The sequence below is a fragment of the Anthonomus grandis genome, chromosome 2 (genome assembly GCF_022605725.1).
Source record: "Anthonomus grandis grandis chromosome 2, icAntGran1.3, whole genome shotgun sequence".
Lineage (NCBI taxonomy): Eukaryota > Metazoa > Arthropoda > Insecta > Coleoptera > Curculionidae > Anthonomus > Anthonomus grandis.
In genome coordinates, this window is record NC_065547.1 from 15848370 (window position 1) to 15866878 (window position 18509).

Here is an 18509-nt window from a genome sequence, read left to right on the forward strand (position 1 = left end):
TAATGAATTACAAAAAAATCCGGCAACGTGCGTTTATACTGGAGCGACAGTTAACTGCGTTTGGGATTTACGTTTATTGGTTATAGTGTATATAATATTTCAGTAGTATAAACAGTTGTTTTATGCACCGTTTTATTAGTTTTAAACATTAAATAATCATGGAACTCGATACTGTTTTACCCGGGAATAGTTCTGATGACAATATTCAAGTAGAGAATGAAATAGAAATTCTTTCATATCGTTCGGACAGTGATTGAAGAATTAGAAACAAAAAAAAGCATGGCGAGAGTAAGCAGTGGCTCTTGAAGCCTAAAGCTATTTTAAAAAGTCTTAGTATGAAATAATTGAACAATTATCTATCAAGTCGTAGATGTGTTAAATACGGTTCGTCAACTATAAGTCTAGGAGAACTGGAGCGATGGATATTAAATCATACAGCAGTTCCCGAGGACATACACCAAGTGTTTGTACTTTCTTATTATATATTCGAGGATGAACCAATGTCCTTTCGCTTTGCATTGTCTACAAAACATTTACTAGGGTTAGCAGAACGTCATGCAAATATTATCAATGCTCATGCGACATACAAGTTAATTTGGCAAGGGTTCTCGGTATTAGTTGTAGGAACTACAGATAAACATAGAAAATTTCATTCGATATGTCTAGGAGTTTCGACAAACGAGCGTCAGGAAGATTTTACCATGTTATTTAATAGTTTAAAAGAACAGGTTTTGTTTGTATACGGACATTCTCTACAACCGTCGATATTAGTTTGTGATGCCGCAAAGAGCATCCAAAATGCTTTTACATAAGTCTTTGGTCCTGAACCCATTGTGAGAATGTGTTGGGCACATGCAAAAACAAAAATGCAAACCAGGGTTGAACAAACTTGCTCAGACAAAAACGCCCGAAAGAATATATTACAAGACATTGATTCTTTACAGTCCGTTACTTCTCCTGAACATTTTACTAGCGCATCACAGCTTTTTATGAGGAAATGGAAAACCCAAACTAATTTTATTAAATATACTTCAAAGAAGAGTGGTTAACTCAAAATCGCAATTGGTACTTAAGTGCTGCCCCAGGATCATCAGCCACAAACAACGCACTGGAATCGTTTAATAGAACCATAAAAGATAGCAATACATTACGCGAAAGATTTCCTTTGTCTCGTTATCTGGTTATCGCATCGGAGATGGTTAACGAATGGTCCTGCAAAACTACAGAGGAGTCCTTTTCAATTACTCCGCTTATTAAACTTCCTGATTGGACAAAAGCATATCAATGGGCAAAATTAGACAAAAATAAAGGTGTTAGATGCTGACACGTTTAGGTGTTAGATGCTGACAAGAACAATGTCTATATAGTACCAGGAGGTCAAGTATTGGATGTTCAGGCTGAAAAACCTTGGGAAACTTTTGATGAATTCAAAGAATTTTTTTTTCCACTTGGAGAGTAACAATTCCCAAAGAAAAAGATGATTGGATGAATGGTAGCTGCAATTGTCCACAGTTTTTTAAGATGTATATGTGCAAACATCTTCTGGGCCTAGCAATTAGATTAAAATATACAGTTCCGCCTGTAGAGGCAAAAAATATCCATATTGGACAAAAAAGAAAGCGTGGACGTCCATCAAAATCCAAACCTGCTTTGGTAATTCAGTGTTGTTTTTAATTTATTGAAGTCTTATTAATAATTTGTTTAATGTTCACTCTTTTTTGTTTTGTGGTTTAAATACTGTTTTAAAGATGGCATTTTTTGTTCTTTTTGTTTTATAAATAGAAGACAATAAAGTATATTCGTGATGCCTATTTTTGTTTTATTTTATGCTCACTAGCTTTTGTCATATTATAAAGTATGAAGTTCAAACAGTTTTTAGAAGCTTTATTATTTAAATAGCTATCCAGATTAGTATAAAACAGTTGACAATATTAACTTTATTAGATGCTAAAGATTAGATGCTCAATAAATATTTTTGTTGCTCCACCCAGTTTTTAAATGTGCTAAAAAGTATAAAAACTGATATTCGATTAAATACTACCCGTTAAAAACTAGCGGCCCCAAGTGGGATCCAATCAGGTGGGATCTTTGTGGAACACCAGATAGAGCCTGCACTTCATTTGATTCAAAATATAATATGAATCTACGACATGAGATCTACGACAAGTATCCACTGATCGTTCACTGGCAACTTGAATCAAGTAAAATTCGTAAAATATTGGAACATTTGACAAAAAACTTATACTTCAGACCTTGAGTTCTTTTTCGATGACGAAACGTTTCACTTTTACCTTTACTGACAAAAGTTGGAAAGTAACTATCTAATATTCAATTATATTATTTAACATTTGCTTCATTTCAATAGTTTGGCTCTTCTATGCATTGAGTCGGATTTACTTGTTGAATGTACTGGATTTGATTCACGAGTTTGCAGCACGAACATTCAGACGTGTTTGCATTTTAAGTGATGCACTAAAACTTAATGAAAGTGTTTGGAAACGTTGCAAGTAGACATACTGTTAAACACCTTCTCTAAATGAACAGCTTTCTCGGTAGATAAAATTTAGTAAAAAATTGTAAAACTAGTAAAAACGAACAAAGTGAGTTAATAGTTCGATGTTCAAATAAATTCGGTCAAAAAGTTAGCGTTCTTTACAAGGTTGTGAAAAACACTGAGTGATGACTATTCAGTGTTAGTAAGGACTCTGGAAGAGAAACACGCGACAATTGTACTCCAGAAGGACATAATCATTGAACAAAAGGACATAATTATCAGTAAATTGCGTGACAAAATCAAGTTATTAAATGAAAAAATTGCATTTCTGTCCGTGCCTACAGTAGTGCCATCTGCAGGCAAGGAAGAAAAAAAACCAAATAGGAAAAAAAAGACCAAACCAATAGTAACTCAAAAAACACGGCGCCACCTAACAACCGGGACAAGAACACTAGTAAACAGATAAATACCTCGGCCGATGCGCATAGTAGGCCGATATCGCTAACTAGAAAGAGCACTATAACCTCATAAACAAACCAAAACAAAACAACAAATTATAAAATCCAACAACAAAGGCTCTGTGATAAATAGATCAGAAATATCACTAATGTGAGGAAGATGTGATAAAATATCTTAAGCCCCAAGAATCCAGAGAATTTGAAATCCACAAAATTAGCCTCTAAATATCTAGCCGACTATGTCTCGTTGTGTGAATGTAATTTAAATAGTATTATGGATTTCACACATTGGGCAGAAGGTACAAGAATCAATAAGTTTTTTCACGTGCGGCAGAGATTCTAAAAAGCAACATAAGTGTAGAGACTGTTTATAATTTTATATTATTATAGCCAATAAAGTTGACCAATTATCATTACTTATAAATGATAGGAAATTTGATTGAGTAATTTTGATTTGAGTAAGCATTGGTGTTTGGATGAGAGTTTGATTCACATGTGATGTTAATTTCACACTTTCTAGGTCTATTATTGTGCATGGGGATGTCTGCTTGTACGCCCGAGAGGGAGTGGGAGGCAAACCCTTGGATGTTGGGAAGTACTGTAAAGTTCTGGATGCAGAGTTTTGTGGAATGGAGCTGTGCCGAGACTTTTTGATAATACGTGTATACAGGTCCTCAATGTATGGAATTTTTAGTACATTCTTCGAGGAATGTTGAAGCTTTATCTTTCAGATCATGATGGTCAAATAATGTATCTTAATCAATCTAAGCAAAACATAAACAAAAAGAATGTTTGCTTTAGTAGGCAAATAACCTAAAAAGGTCTTTGTAGACTAAAAAATGAGCTGTCCATGACTGACGAGTTCATATTATGACTCTCAAAGTGTTGATTATCTATCAGATTTTTTTCTTGATTTGTCTAAAGAAAAAATTGAAGTTATTTTTCCCATAAAAAAACAACAAACATATTCAAAAAATACGGCGAAATGGTTTGACGCTGATTTGAAATATAAAAGAGAGAGGCTATCAGAGATTAAGCTATTTAGTGACAAGTCACAAAATATAAAATTTAAAAACTTCTATAAGATATTACAAAAAGAAAAAGACTATCCTAACACTCATATAAAATTAGCTAAAAAAAATTACTATAGTAATATGATAAATAAATTTGACAACAAAATAAAATGTACTTGACAGATAGTAAATAAGGAAAGGAACTAAACTAAATCCAGCACAAATCGAAACTGTTCTGTTAGCCCTGATGAATTTAACTCCTTTTTTGTATCTGTTGCATCAGGTCTTGTCAGTGATCTCAATGTCAACAAGGATCCACAAATTGAAATACTAAATAACATACCCATGTCCGACAAAACCTTCTTTTTAGAGCCAGTAATAGAGGATGATGTTCGTCTAGGTATAGATTGTATGAAATTAACTCATTCCATGGACGTCTATAATACAGGGTGTCTCACGACGAATAGACGCGATCGATATCTCGGAAACTAATTTTTCAAAAATTGTGAAAATTTGGCAACATGGCAAAGTCGATGGGGGCTACACAACTAAAATATTTTGACAGTTGTGACATTTCCGGTTATACCGGAAGTAGGTGTCAACTTCGTTATTTTAAATGGAACACCCTGTATATTTTTACATTTTTTGCTTTTACGTGAAATTCTAAGTATATTTTGTGTATAATGTCCTATACCTAAGTGTAACCGTTTTTGACATATTTTTAATTTCATGTGAAAAACTAGGTTTATAAGCCCTAACATAATTACCGATTACTCCCTTTTAGTAGCCTTTATTTATTGCTTAGTTTTGGTTTTATTTTAGAGGAAGGACCACTTTAAAAGACTATTTTAATATTTGGCTAAAAAAAAGATACAGGGTGGTCAAAAACTAGCATTAAAAATTAAAATGAAAAAATCATTAAAAGTCAATTTAAATGGAAACCCCCTATTTTTATAATTTTTTCATAAAGATAATTAAAAATAAGGATAACTTTGTATAAGGTTATCTAGTCCAAAAATTGATAGTTTCCGAAGTATTGGCAGTTTAAATTTGGCCTAATATTAAAAGCCGTATAGTAACACGACTCAAGGATTGTTGATTAGTTGGGCATGACGGTTGTCATAGTAACCGCTAGAAGCGGCAGTAAGACAATGGATTATATGCATTAAATTTATAAGTTACTTGCTATTTAAGTTTTCTTCGTAAAAGTGTAATTTAATTAAAAAGTGTACATTTCTGTTATAATCCATTATCTTACTGCCGCTTCTAGCGGTTACTATGATAACCGTCATGCCCAACTAATCAACAATCCTTAAGTCGTGTTACTATACGGCTTTTAATATTAGGCCAAATTTAAACTGCCAATACTTCGGAAACTATCAATTTTTGGACTAGATAACCTTATACAAAGTTATCCTTATTTTTAATTATCTTTATGAAAAAATTATAAAAATAGGGGGTTTCCATTTAAAAAAATTGACTTTTAATCATTTTTTCATTTTAATTTTTAATGCTAGTTTTTGACCATCCTGTATCTTTTTTTTTAGTCAAATATTAAAATAGTTTTTTAAAGCGGTCCTTCCTCTAAAATAAAACCAAAATTAACTAATAAATAAAGGCTACTAAAAGGGAGTAATCGGTAATTATGTTAGGGCTTATAAACATAGTTTTTTACATGAAATTAAAAATATATCAAAAACGGTTACACTTAGGTATAGGACATTATACACAAAATATACTTAGAATTTCACGTAAAAGCCAAAAATGTAAAAATATACAAGGTGTTCCATTTAAAATAACGAAGTTGACACCTACTTCCGGTATAACCGGAAATGTCACAACTGTCAAAATATTTTAGTTGTGTAGCCCCCATCGACTGTGCCACGCTGCCAAATTTTCAAAATTTTTGAAAAACTAGTTTCCGAGATATCGATCGCGTCTATTCGTCGTGAGACACCCTGTATAAACAGCAAAATCATAAAGTCTTGTAAAGCATTTCTTGTCAGACCACTGACATACCTTTTTAATTTGTGTATTTGCGCTGGAACCTTTCCAGACTCCTTCAAAAAAACAAAAGTTGGATCTTCAAAAAGGGGACCAGAACAATTGTAGTGATTATAGGCATATTTCAATTATACCAGTTTTGGGTAAAATATTCGAAGTAATATTAAAAAACAGACTTATGAAATTTTTTGAAAACAATAAAATGCTGTATGAGGGACAATTTGGATTTAGAACTGGCAAATCTACTATTAAAGCAGTCCTAGATGTTGCGGCAGATGTGGTCGAGGGCCTCGAGGAGGGAAAACATGTTGGAATAACTTTGTGTGACCTCAGTAAGCCGTTCGACTGCATCTCCCATGGCTTACTTTAGAAAAAATTGAACCGTTACGGTATAAAGGGTTGTCCTTGGAATTTGTTCGCATCTTATATGTCAGGTCGCAAATGATATGTAGATTTTGTTGGAAAACAATCTGATTATAGTATAGTAAAGTAGCATTACTAGCGGATTGCCTTAAGGCCAATATTGGGGCCGTTGTTGTTCATCATATATGTGAATGATTTGTATAGTTTCATCTTTCCAGATAAATGCATGCATAATGCAGACGATACTGCACTAAAAAAGGAAAACAAGGACCTAAATGCTCTGAAATCTGATAGCGAAAAAATATTAAAGACCGCTGAGTCCTGGTTTACAAACAATAACTTGACAGATTGAGTTGGCGCACACACACATCTCTTTTGAAGAAAAAACTGTCCAGAGGTATCTTTGTAGTAAGAAATTTAAAAAATATTTTGGACATAATAACGTTAGTCGGTGCATATTATGTTATTTTTGATTCTCACATGCGATATGGACTGCAACTTTGGGGCAACTCAGCTAAATCATTAGATATCTTTATATTGCAAAAAAAGGTGGTGAGAATAATAAACGGGGCGGGCTACCGAGAGCATTGCAGACCACTTTTTATAGATTTAGGGATTTTAACTCTACCTTGCTTGTATATTTATCTCCAATTAAGCTTTATACATAAAAATAAGTATAAATCCCACTCGGACTATCATCAGTATCCAACAACCTGCATCTGCGGCCACATAGGTATAGACTTAAATTGACAAGAAAGAATTCACCAGATACTACATTATATAATACTTTACCAACGAATGTAAAAAACTTACCTTACTTACGAAAAAATTTAAAAAGACTGTCAAGCTTTATCTCACAGGAAATGCCTTCTACTCTACTCGGGAGTACATGGGAGCGCTCAATAGGGGAGAAAAAGCGTTCGAACTATGACACCTTAAATATGTATATATATTTTTTCTCATCATGTAGATCAGATCTATTTAAGTCTTGATAAGTGTGAATCAGTAAAATAGTGTAAGTATAATGTAAAAAAAACATACAAGTCCGTCATGTATGTTTACTGATAAGCACTGTGATTTGCGCATTTTTGACCTGCTACAATTGTATATTTTTTACAAAGTAGTCAAGTAAAGAATTTATTATTAATCTTGATGCACCAGCTTAGAACACTGACGACACTAGAATAAACACTGGCTTAATATAAATAAAAATTTTCGTTTGGGAATTATAGCCGTTTATATTTTTCAACATCAAACAATTCAATAATTCTTTACCAACATTTTTCGTTTATAGCGGTTGGCAATTATCTGAAATCCGTTTAGATATTTATTATATATTATAGAAAAAAGTTTTCGAAAACTTTTTCATTTCTTTAACATGCGACTTTTTAATTAATTTTCACAAAAAAAATGACTTTGTAGAGGTTTGTAACCATTATAAATCGATTTATTAATTCATTGTTAATATCTGAACAAAAAATTATTAAAATTCTTCTTATATCAAATCTATGCTAATTATATCGATTTAATAACAGCGGGCGGGGACTATAAATAGGTTGCTAGCAAACGACATATACTGCGCTCTCGACTTTGGTCGCTGGATACGAGCGGACGTTAGCCTTGCACACATTTAAAAAAGCCAGAAAAAAAACACAATTAGTTGATTGGAAGAAAAATATATATTGTACAGGGCCAGATAAGAATGCAAAGTGCTGTATTTTGAAAACTATTCGTCGTAGAGACTTGCGGTAAAAAACTTTTTGACAAAAGCGGCCAAGAGAATACCGTGGAAAATATTTTTAGATTTCCAAGATGGTCGCCAGGGGGCGTAACTAACGCCATATTAAACTTTTTAAGTGATTTTTCACTGAAATCTACTCAGTAAATGTTACGAAAAAATATATGCTTTTTAAAGCTCAGCTTTACTCGAGTAATTTTGGTTTAACACTTTGTGACGTATCTATTAAAATAAATAAAGTGGTGGGGGGCAATTCAATGTTTTTTTTTTTTAAATAAACAGCTGTAACTCCTAAACGACTGAACGGATTTTAACAAACTTGGTCTCGTTGGAGAAAACATTTATTGTTCCATCAAATCCGTCTTATTTATGATATGTCTAGTTCTTAGTAATGCCGCTAGAGCGCGTTTTTTGATCTAATAACAGAAAATTGCAAAATTCTCTAAAAAATTAAATGCAATAATATGACTTGTTTTTCATAAAAATATAGTGAAACGATAGCTAAATAGGGCAGTGAAAACCGTATCTCGATATCTTATTCATAGCCTGAAATATCGAAGAAAGAATATTTAGTTATCATATAATTTTAATAAGAGGATATTACACCGATATTTACTGTTATTTATTTGTATTTTTTTCAAGGTTCAATGATAAAATGTCTTAATTTAATAATTTTTAAATAATTAAAATATTTTTATAGGTATTTGCCAGCAAACACAGTAGAAAATAAAGGTCTTATTTCACCAGAAATGAAATGATGATGCGATGATATTGTAATCGCGAAACCGGTCGTCATATTAAAAGGAATTTCTGGTGAAATAAGAACTTTATTTTCTACTGTGTTTGCTGGCAAATACCTATAAAATACATCCCAGAACATGGAAACCATTCTCCAAACAATTAAAATATTCTTTGTTCAAAAAGTTAAAAAAAAACAGCGTATGGGCATAATAACAAAAATTACCGATTTTGAAATAAAACGAATGCCTTCTTAAATGCTCGAACTGTCTTCCATCAAACATAATGCATTGTTGCAGCCGCTTATGCGTGGACATTACAGCAGCTTCAATATCTGCTCTTGACAGGCTGTAAATGGCTTCTTGTATTCGTATTTTCATGTCGTCTCTAGTTGTTGGTTGAATTTGGTAAACAATATCTTTCAACCGACCCCATAGGTAGAAGTCCAAACAGGTGAGGTTTGGGGATCGGGATGGCCAAGGAAATAGACTTCCTCGCCCAATCCACCTCTGTTGAAATCTTAAATCTACATGTTCTCGCACATTTCTTGAGAAATGTGCTAGGCAACCGTTTAGTGTCTAGTTGCAAAAACATATTTCGTCGTAATTATGACGAAAAATAATATGACAGAGGTATATCTTCTAATAAAAGAGGCAATTGGTTCACCAGAAAATCAAGAAATACGGCACCATTTAGTGGTTGATCAAAGAAATAGGGACCTATAATAGTTTTGCCCAGAATGCCACACCACACATTGAGACTCCAATGGCCTTGATGTTGGACCTCCCGCAACCAATAAGGATTGTTGTCATACCAATAATGCATATTATGCAAATTAATGTTTCCATAACTCCTAAAAGTGGCCTCGTCTGTCCAAAGAATTTCGGAAAAAATTCTCTATTTTCCCTAATGCTGCCCAACATCCAATGACAATAATCTGACCATCGGTCAAAGTCTCCATGATTCAAGGCTTGATGTAAAAACCATATGATATGGGCGCAGTCTAAAAATTTAAAAGAAACACATTGCAGAATATGTACAGTAGTATTTTTTGTGACATAAAAATGTACCTGTGATCCTCCCAAAATGTTTAGAATAGTAGTATTTACGTGATATACCCAACGCGCGAGAGCAATGTCGTACTAACGTGGGGATTGAATTCCACGTATGCTAAGACATTAATAATATTGTCTTCCCTTGTTCTAGCCGAGTGTCTTCGCAACTGAGGTCGAAAGCTGCCAGTATTACGCAAATTTCGCACTAAACGCGGAAAAATTCTCGCATCGCGTAAACGCCGATTTGGATATCGAGCTCTGTATACCCTTTAAGCCAATGCCGCATTTTGAAGACATTTAAAATATACTGCAACCATATCGACAGCTTCATCATTTGTAAAAGGCATTTTAATAGTTTTAACGTGTGCATTTAACATTTTATAACTTTACTTATGTGTGCAACAAACACAAATTGAACTGCCTAATTTTAATATTTGTTGACAAGTTGATTTTAGGCATTTGTTTTTTCCTCCATGGTCTACTCTTCAATATTCTGCCTACCTTGCACTTGTATTTTATATGCATTGATTATTATGCCACTACACGTTTTTTTTTTAATTTTTTGAACAAAGAATATTTTAATTATTTAAAAATTATTAAATTGGGACATTTTATCATTGAACGTTATAAAAAAGAAAAATAAATAACAATAAATATCGATGTAATATCGTCTTATTAAAATTATATAACTAAATATTCTTTCTTCGATATTTCAGGCTACGAATAAGATATCGAGATAGGGTTTTCACTGGCCTATTTAGCTATCATTTCACTAAATTTTTATGAAAAAAAAGTCATATTATTGCATTTAATTTTTTAGAGAATTTTGCGATTTTCTGTTAATAGATCAAAAAACGCGCTCTAGCGGCATTACTAAGAACTAGACATATCACAGATAAGACGGATGTGATGAAGCAATAAATGTTTTTTACCACGAGACTATAAGTTTGTTAAAATCCGTTCAGTTGTTTAGGAGTTACAGCTCTTTATTAAAAAAAATATTGAATTATCCCCCACCACTTTATTTTAATAGATACGTCACAAAGTGTTAAACAAAAATTACTCGAGTAGAGCTCAGCTTTAAAAAGCATATATTTTTTTGTAATATTTACTGGGTAGATTTCAGTGAAAAATCACTTAAAAGGTTTAAGATGGCGGTTACGCCCCCTGGCGACCATCTTGGAAATCTAAAAATATTTTCCACGGTATTCTTTTGGCAACTTTAGTTATAAATTTTTTTACCGCAAGTCTCTACGACGAATAGTTTCCAAAATACAGCACTTAGCATTCTTATCTGGCCACCCTGTACGAAAAATTGGAAAATCGCTTTGACATCAATGTCTGAGAGATGGTTAACTCAAACACCTCGCCTATGGTCTGCGTCACTTCATCTATAGTCATTCAATGTTCTAAGTGCAGCAGTTATCTTTTTGTTTCTCAAAATTTCAAAAATAATAAAAATTCAATTCTTTGAGTTATGCTTTTCTATTGTCTTTGTTATAAAATATTATTAGATACTTCACTACTTGTCACATTTTTTGAGCACTAAATCTTGACTCAGATATTTTTTAGAGGAATATAATTTAGAATGTGTAATTATTTTCCTACGGTTTTTTAATAAATAGTTACGTGAAATCTTTTTATTATCCCTTTAAATTGTGTAGTCAACAATTTTTCGTTAATAACACACAAATTTGAAAAATTAGCATTTAAACCCGGCACTGCATATATTCCTATAAGCGACATTGATCCAACACCAGATTAGCTCGACTAAACACCGTAACAGTGTCCCAGACAGCTTCATAAACGACGCCTCCTAATTCGGACATAAATCCAGTTGTGACTGTTTAAACAGCCCGACTCGTAATTACATTACATTACGTACATTATTAGGAATCGCTTGTTTAGGGCAGGTTTACCCTTAGACGAATATTACTATTTTCACATGTAAATTAAATTTAAATTGGCAGTTTAAATTACAACTGACTCTGTAAAAAAATATCCAAGTGACTTACCTCTGTCCAACGGTAACCCTTATAAGCCCGGGCATATTATGGACGCACCATTTGGCAACCACGGGAGTATGGGTTGCACTAAACATGGCGATTTTGCGGTCATTATTGTTACAAGCTTCTAAAACTTGGTTCAGCTGATCGCGGAAACTGCGACTGCCGTCTTCGAACAGTTTGTCCGCCTCGTCTATAACCAACCATTGGACACTATAAAAGAAAACATAATTGTGTAAATTTTTAATTAAGTTGGATACGCCGCATGACATGTCTGACAACTATCAGTTTCCCTAAAAGAGTGGTAGTCACATACAGGTTTTATTTTATTACATTCTTATGTATTGTAACGATTTTGTAAACACCAAAAAAGCAGCTGATTCTCCATCATTTCGTAAGGACACAAGTGGTACATTGCACGACGTCTCGAGTATACAAGGAGCCGCATCGCCGATGGAAGTCAGTTGACAGTTCAGTGAAGTAAAGTTCGGAATCTTGGCGCGACATTTAAATAGATGTAAAAAAATACAAAAATAAATATCTCTAGTAGTTATTGATCGTGTTTTCGTTGTGAAGTTAACGTAAGTAAATTAGTTGACTATTTTCAATAATTTTAATTCCCACCTGGAACGGAAAAAACGCTACAGTATTTAGGGTGTTTTTTTTTGTTTCTTCCATAAAAGTAATAATTAACAGTTAACATAATCAGATTGAGGCATTACCTGTGCACTTTCTTTTGGAAAACCCGCAACAAAAGAAACCACTCGTTAAGTTATCTACATCCTTTACGCTGCACGTAACATTAGTTCCAGCACACACCGTAATACATATAATCTGTTTTAGAGGCTCTTATCGGCCTCTCGACCGAGTTTTTCCTTGGAAAAAGGTCATTAAGCGCAACGATGCGTCTTTGTCTCTCTTAAACTGGGGAAACTTAAATTATATATTTAATAGTCCGGGAAACAAACAATTTGCGGAACGTTTTGAGTAAAAAACAAAACGTGGCAATGGTGCGTTTTCAATTACTCCAAGTATATTGGGCATGATCTTTTAATTATTAGCCAACTTGGTATTTCAATCCGAGAGTAATATCCATAAACCATACTAATACAGCTGATTAGTGCTGAGACACCATAATGCCCTATACATAAAAAAATATTAATTATTAAAAAAAGTATTATTAATAATTAACATTAGATCCGTGTCAAAGCTAGTTGCTGTTCGGCTAATATAATGTTCAATTTAAAGTTAAGTTTTAATTAATCACTTATACAGTGTGTGTAACCCTTTTCTAGAAAATAAAAGTTTTTTAAAAAGGAAGTTTGCCGGCTTGTGTATTTAATTTGCGCTGCGAACAAGATAGGGCAGTTCTATTTTTTATCGTTTACCGTTGAATAGAAGTGATTTTTAAATCTTGATGACCTATATCCGATCTGAAAAAACTCGTAGTGTACCAGTGAAAATTGCTTTAGTGTCTTAAGTGTCTCCGTCAGTACGAAGTGAAGTGCTCGTGGAAAAGAGACGGAAAAGCAGAGCTTTCACAAAGACCTACGAAAATCTCCGGTGTCCAGAGAAATTTGGTGGAGCCAAAAGTCCTGCCGTGCTGCTAGTGACTAAAGACCGAGACCATCGACCGTGTTGCCGAGGATCTTCGAGTCGACATTTCCTGAGGCCAATCCAGAAATTTCGGAAGTACAACTTTATGGATTCCTTGATTGTACTGTAAGTAATTACTGAATTGCCATATTTTATGCTTTTATTTACTGCTATTTTATGCCTAAATCTACAAAATCATTTACCGCAACTTTAAGGAAATATAGGTTTTCTTTAGGATTAAATATTATTAAGGGAAATAGTGAAAATCAAACCTCAAGTTTAAGTGATACGAATACTTCTGATAGCTTAGAAAATCTTTTTTGTAATTTGAATTTAAACGTAGAATAATCTCAAGAAGAGGCAAATTTTCAATCTTTAAACATGGAAAACATTCGCTTCAGTACATCTCTTTTGCCAACTTTCTCAGGCTCTCAAAACCATTTATTAAAAGTATATTAAAAGTAAATAGACGAGGCACGTGATTTTTTATTGACAAGACCAGATTTAACATCCTGGCAAGAAATAAAAGATGCTTTAAGGCAAAAGTTTGGTGAAGATTAAAAACTTTCGTCCAAAGAATCTTTGCTAAAATTCAATGCGAAGTGCCAGATCAAAATTCAAGACTCATTTTAAATGATCAAGTTAAAAATACATCTGTTCTTATATTGACTGCAAATTCGCCTCAAACTCTACAAACTATGCTTATGATGCAAAGACCTACGACGTTAGACGACGCCCTAAAATATGTCTTAAATTATAATATGGTTCAATGACAAATAAATTTTACAAATTTTAACAACAACTCTTCTCATAATTTTAGACAATCCCAAAATAATGCATTTTAACCCTCACAAACAATAGTCAGGACCCTCAACCCTAGAATTCCTCCCATGAGATTCCCAGATCAAACTCCAAAACATATGAATCAATTCATACAACCCAATACCTCACAATTTAACAATAATTCCAGAAACTCTACAAATACCAGAAATGTATTTGCCCCTAGACAAAATAAACCCATAGATCCACCTACCCCGATGTCTATCTCGACTGCTAGCCGTTCGAGAGTTCGTCAAAATCCCCCATACCCAAAATTATTTCAGACAATCTGGCCCCCTTAATTTTGCGTTTGAAGAATTAACAAATGTAGAAACCTACCCCTATGTAGTACAGGAACCACCCGAAAATCAATATGATTATTCACCGCATAATACTAATGAAACCGCACTACCCAAGATTTTTTTACAGAAACATGTTCACAATCGGAATTGATAAATGAAAACATTCCTGACCAAATTAATTGTTACAAGGAAGAACATTTTTAAAATATCAGCCGAGAACCAACCATTGACCTAAATAATATAGCACAACAAATAGAATTACCATATTTTTACCTCCCTGATATAACTTTAACTATACTCATAGACTCTGGAGCTTCTGACTTTATTATCAACCCCCAAATTGCAAATCTTTTTAAAAATAACATATTTTACGAACCGTTTGAAATAACAGCTTGTAAAAATGTATATAAAGAGAACAAAAATTTAAATTTATGCCTATTAAAAGAACTACGAATATTACATAATTTTAAATTTCGAGTTTTCAATTATATATTATATTATTAAACATTTTGATGCCCTTATAGGATCAAAAGGTTTAACATGTCTAAATGCTCTTATCGACTATAAGACCAAAACTCTTACGACTCAAAACATGAAAATACATTTTTCTTTAGCTTATAATAGGCCCTTAGAACAACCAGTAAAAAATATTTGCAATAATGATTTAACTATTCCAGTAAACTTCCAACCAATCCAACCCCTAATGTAAGCATTTATTTTCACGAAAGAGTAAAAGTTATTCCCCAAGAGCAATTTGATATACTGGACCCACCACTCACGTCCCCAGAAAAACCCTACTTTACAGCTTAGGCTAGACCATCTTACTCCACTAGAAAAATAAAAAATTGTCCCTCTTTGCCATGAATATAAAGATATTATGTATCACGAAGACTGTGACTTAACATTTACAGGTCAAACAAAACATACTATACGTACCGACAATGACAGACCCATTTACGTAAAATCTTATAGGCACCCCCCCGCGATGAACCTTGAAATCCAATCTCAAATTCAAAAACTAATCGACAATAAAATCATAAGACCCTTGATCTCACCTTATTCCGCTCCTGTTTGGATCGTACCAAAAAAAGAAACGCTTCAGGTAAACAAAAATATAGGCTAGTCATTGACTATCGTCGCCTAAATGACGTCACTGTCGAAGAGAAATATCCCCTTCCTCAAATAGTCGAAATTCTGGACAATCTAGGAAAATGCACATATTTCATAGACATAAAAGGCTTAGAGAGAACCTGAAAATTTAGCCCGATAAGTCTGAATTTCTATGTAAATAGGTTTCATTTTTAGGTCATGTAATAACTCCCGATGGAATTAAACCTAATCCATTCAAAATCAAAGCGATTCATATTTTTGCGATTTTGGCATGGGATAACGTCCCATGCCAAAATCGCAAAAAGAAATTAAGGCATTTTTAGGTCTTATTGGCTACTATCGCCGATTCATCAAACATTTTTCAAATATTACTTTTCCTATAACTAAATGTTTAAGAAAAGGCAGCGAAAAATGCATAGGTAACGAGGAATATAAACATGCCTTTCAAAAATGTAAAGAACTTATTACAAACTTTCCCGTGTTACAATAATCAGATTTCATAAAACCATTTAAATTAACAACAGATGCCGCGAACATTGCGTTAGGAAGTGTGTTATCCCAAAATGATCACCCTACAGCCTTTTGTTCTAGAATCCTTAATTCAGCTGGAAGAAACTTTTCTACAATCGAAAAGGAACTTCTCGCCATTGTTGACTCTACCAAACATTTCCGACCTTACCTTTATGGACAGAAATTTATTGTGGAAACCGACCACAACCCTTTAGTTTGGATCTCAAAAATTAAAGAGCCCAATTCTCGCTTAATTCGATGGAAAATAAATTTCGAAGAATTTAACTTCGAAATTAAATACAAAAAAGGAAAAGAAAATTTTGTCGCTGACGCGCTTTCCCGTATAGAAATACACGTCCACGAAAAAGAAGATGACCAACAATCTACCACCCCTAATGTCGATAACACAGTGTACACATATTTAGCAGACTTTGTCCTGAACAAAAGATATAGTCTTTCACCGACTCAATTGCCGCAAACAGACATAAAGGCCGATTTACACGATGCCAGTAACTGGCGCCAGTCTCACTGGCAAGCCAGTTTTTTACTGGCCATGTGTTGTACCTAAAGTTGTTTACACGATGTCAGTAAGTTCAAGTCAGTTGTGAATTTGTACTGTGTTGTTTTTAAAAATGAATTCGAGAAAAAATGAACTTTTCAAAAAAAGAACAATAAGAACCGTGACTATGTTACTAAAAGATGAATTGAGTGATATGTTAGATAAAGAATCGAAAAAAAAAAGCGACTATGGGTGAGAAAATGGATCAGCGAGAGATCAATAACAGGAGGTTCGGCTTTGCTGTTAAAACCGCTTAGATTAAAAGATCCCCCTGAGTACAGATTGGCGTTACGACTTACAGCCGAAAATTTTGACGAGTTACTTTCTCTCATAGAACACCCTATTTAGCGTCAAGACACCATAATAAGACATGCACTACCCGCAAAAATAAAGTTAGAAATAACGTTGACATATTACTTACATATTGGCTACAGGAATGTCTTACCGAAGCATAAGTCACTTTTATCGTGTTTCCAAATCTGCTATATCACAGTTAATACCAGAAGTGTGTCGGGCAATTTTTAGAGCATTAAAACAATTTATTAAGGTAAAGTATGTTTAATATATTCGAAATAATTTACATTACATATTTCTCAAAGCAGTCGCTATTATATCACTGGCTTGCGTGCTTTCGTCCAGGCTATCATTGTGATATGAAATTGGGGAAAAATCATCGTTGTAGTGAGAAGCCGAAGAAGAACTTGTAGTGCCTGTTGGACTGATTTCTGGTGGGGGACAGTATAATGCTGGCTGGTAGCTCGACTGCTAATATTGGACGCTGGTATACGCTTGAGAGGGCATGTTTGATTGCACCGGTTGCTGAATATTAAAATATGCGGAATTAGGTTTCTTGGCTTTTATATCAGCAAGTCTGCATTGAGTTAATATGCTCTGTATTTTTTCTTGAGCAATGATTGCTTGTTCTTCGGATAATTTCTTTAATTGATCTGATACACTCTTTCCAAATACGTCAAGTTCTGTTTCTTCCATATTTTTATCTTTTTTTTTTTAAATCGTCAATTAATGAAGACATTTGTGAGAGTTTGCTGCGCTTAGATTTTAGGGATGCTGTAGTAAATGGCCGTTTTTCTGCGCTTGATTCATTCTCCGCGGGTGATGTTACTGCCGGAGCAACTTGACACCTATTTTCCGAGATTGGTGAAACTGAACGTTCCATGTCGTTGATAGGGTTTTCTTCGACATTTTCTATGTTATCCTGCAAATAAAAGAACAAAATATATTAACAAAACTGTAATTTTAATAGGTTACAAAAAGAAAAAATATCTAATCATGTTGTTTCATTTTCTAGATGCCAAATACAGAAGAGGAATGGAAAACCATTGAGGCGGGCTTTAATACAAAATGGAATTTTCCAACGTGTTATGGCTCAATAGATGAAAAACATGTAGAAATTAAAGCTCCCTCTAATAGTGGAAGTGAATTTTTTAACTATAAAAAAACAAGCAGCATCATATTGTTAGCTATTGTTGATCACAACTACTGTTTTTTATACATAAACGTTGGCGCAAGTGGCAATGCATCTGATGGTGGTGTTTTCAAAAACTGTTCAATTCACGAGCAACTAGAAAATGGCCTGTTACCTGAAGATGATGTTATTGTTGGAGATGCAGCATTTCCGCTTAAAACATATTTATTAAAGCCATATCCAGGCGTTAACCTCAGTGCAGAAGAAAAAATATTTAATTACAGGCGATCACGTGCCAGACGTATAGTCGAAAACCCT

At 33.6% G+C, this 18509-nt stretch overlaps 1 protein-coding gene across 2 annotated transcripts in view; it reads right to left on the reverse strand.

Moving 5' to 3' along the window:
• LOC126747929 (probable ATP-dependent RNA helicase DDX52) overlaps positions 1-18509 on the reverse strand; it is a 349907-nt gene that overhangs the window by 290572 nt on the left and 40826 nt on the right. For both annotated transcript variants that reach the window (XM_050456916.1, XM_050456911.1), the window contains exon 6: positions 11879-12082. In XM_050456916.1, the coding sequence (XP_050312873.1) occupies positions 11879-12082 (204 nt within the window). The remainder of the gene's footprint in view (positions 1-11878; positions 12083-18509) is intronic.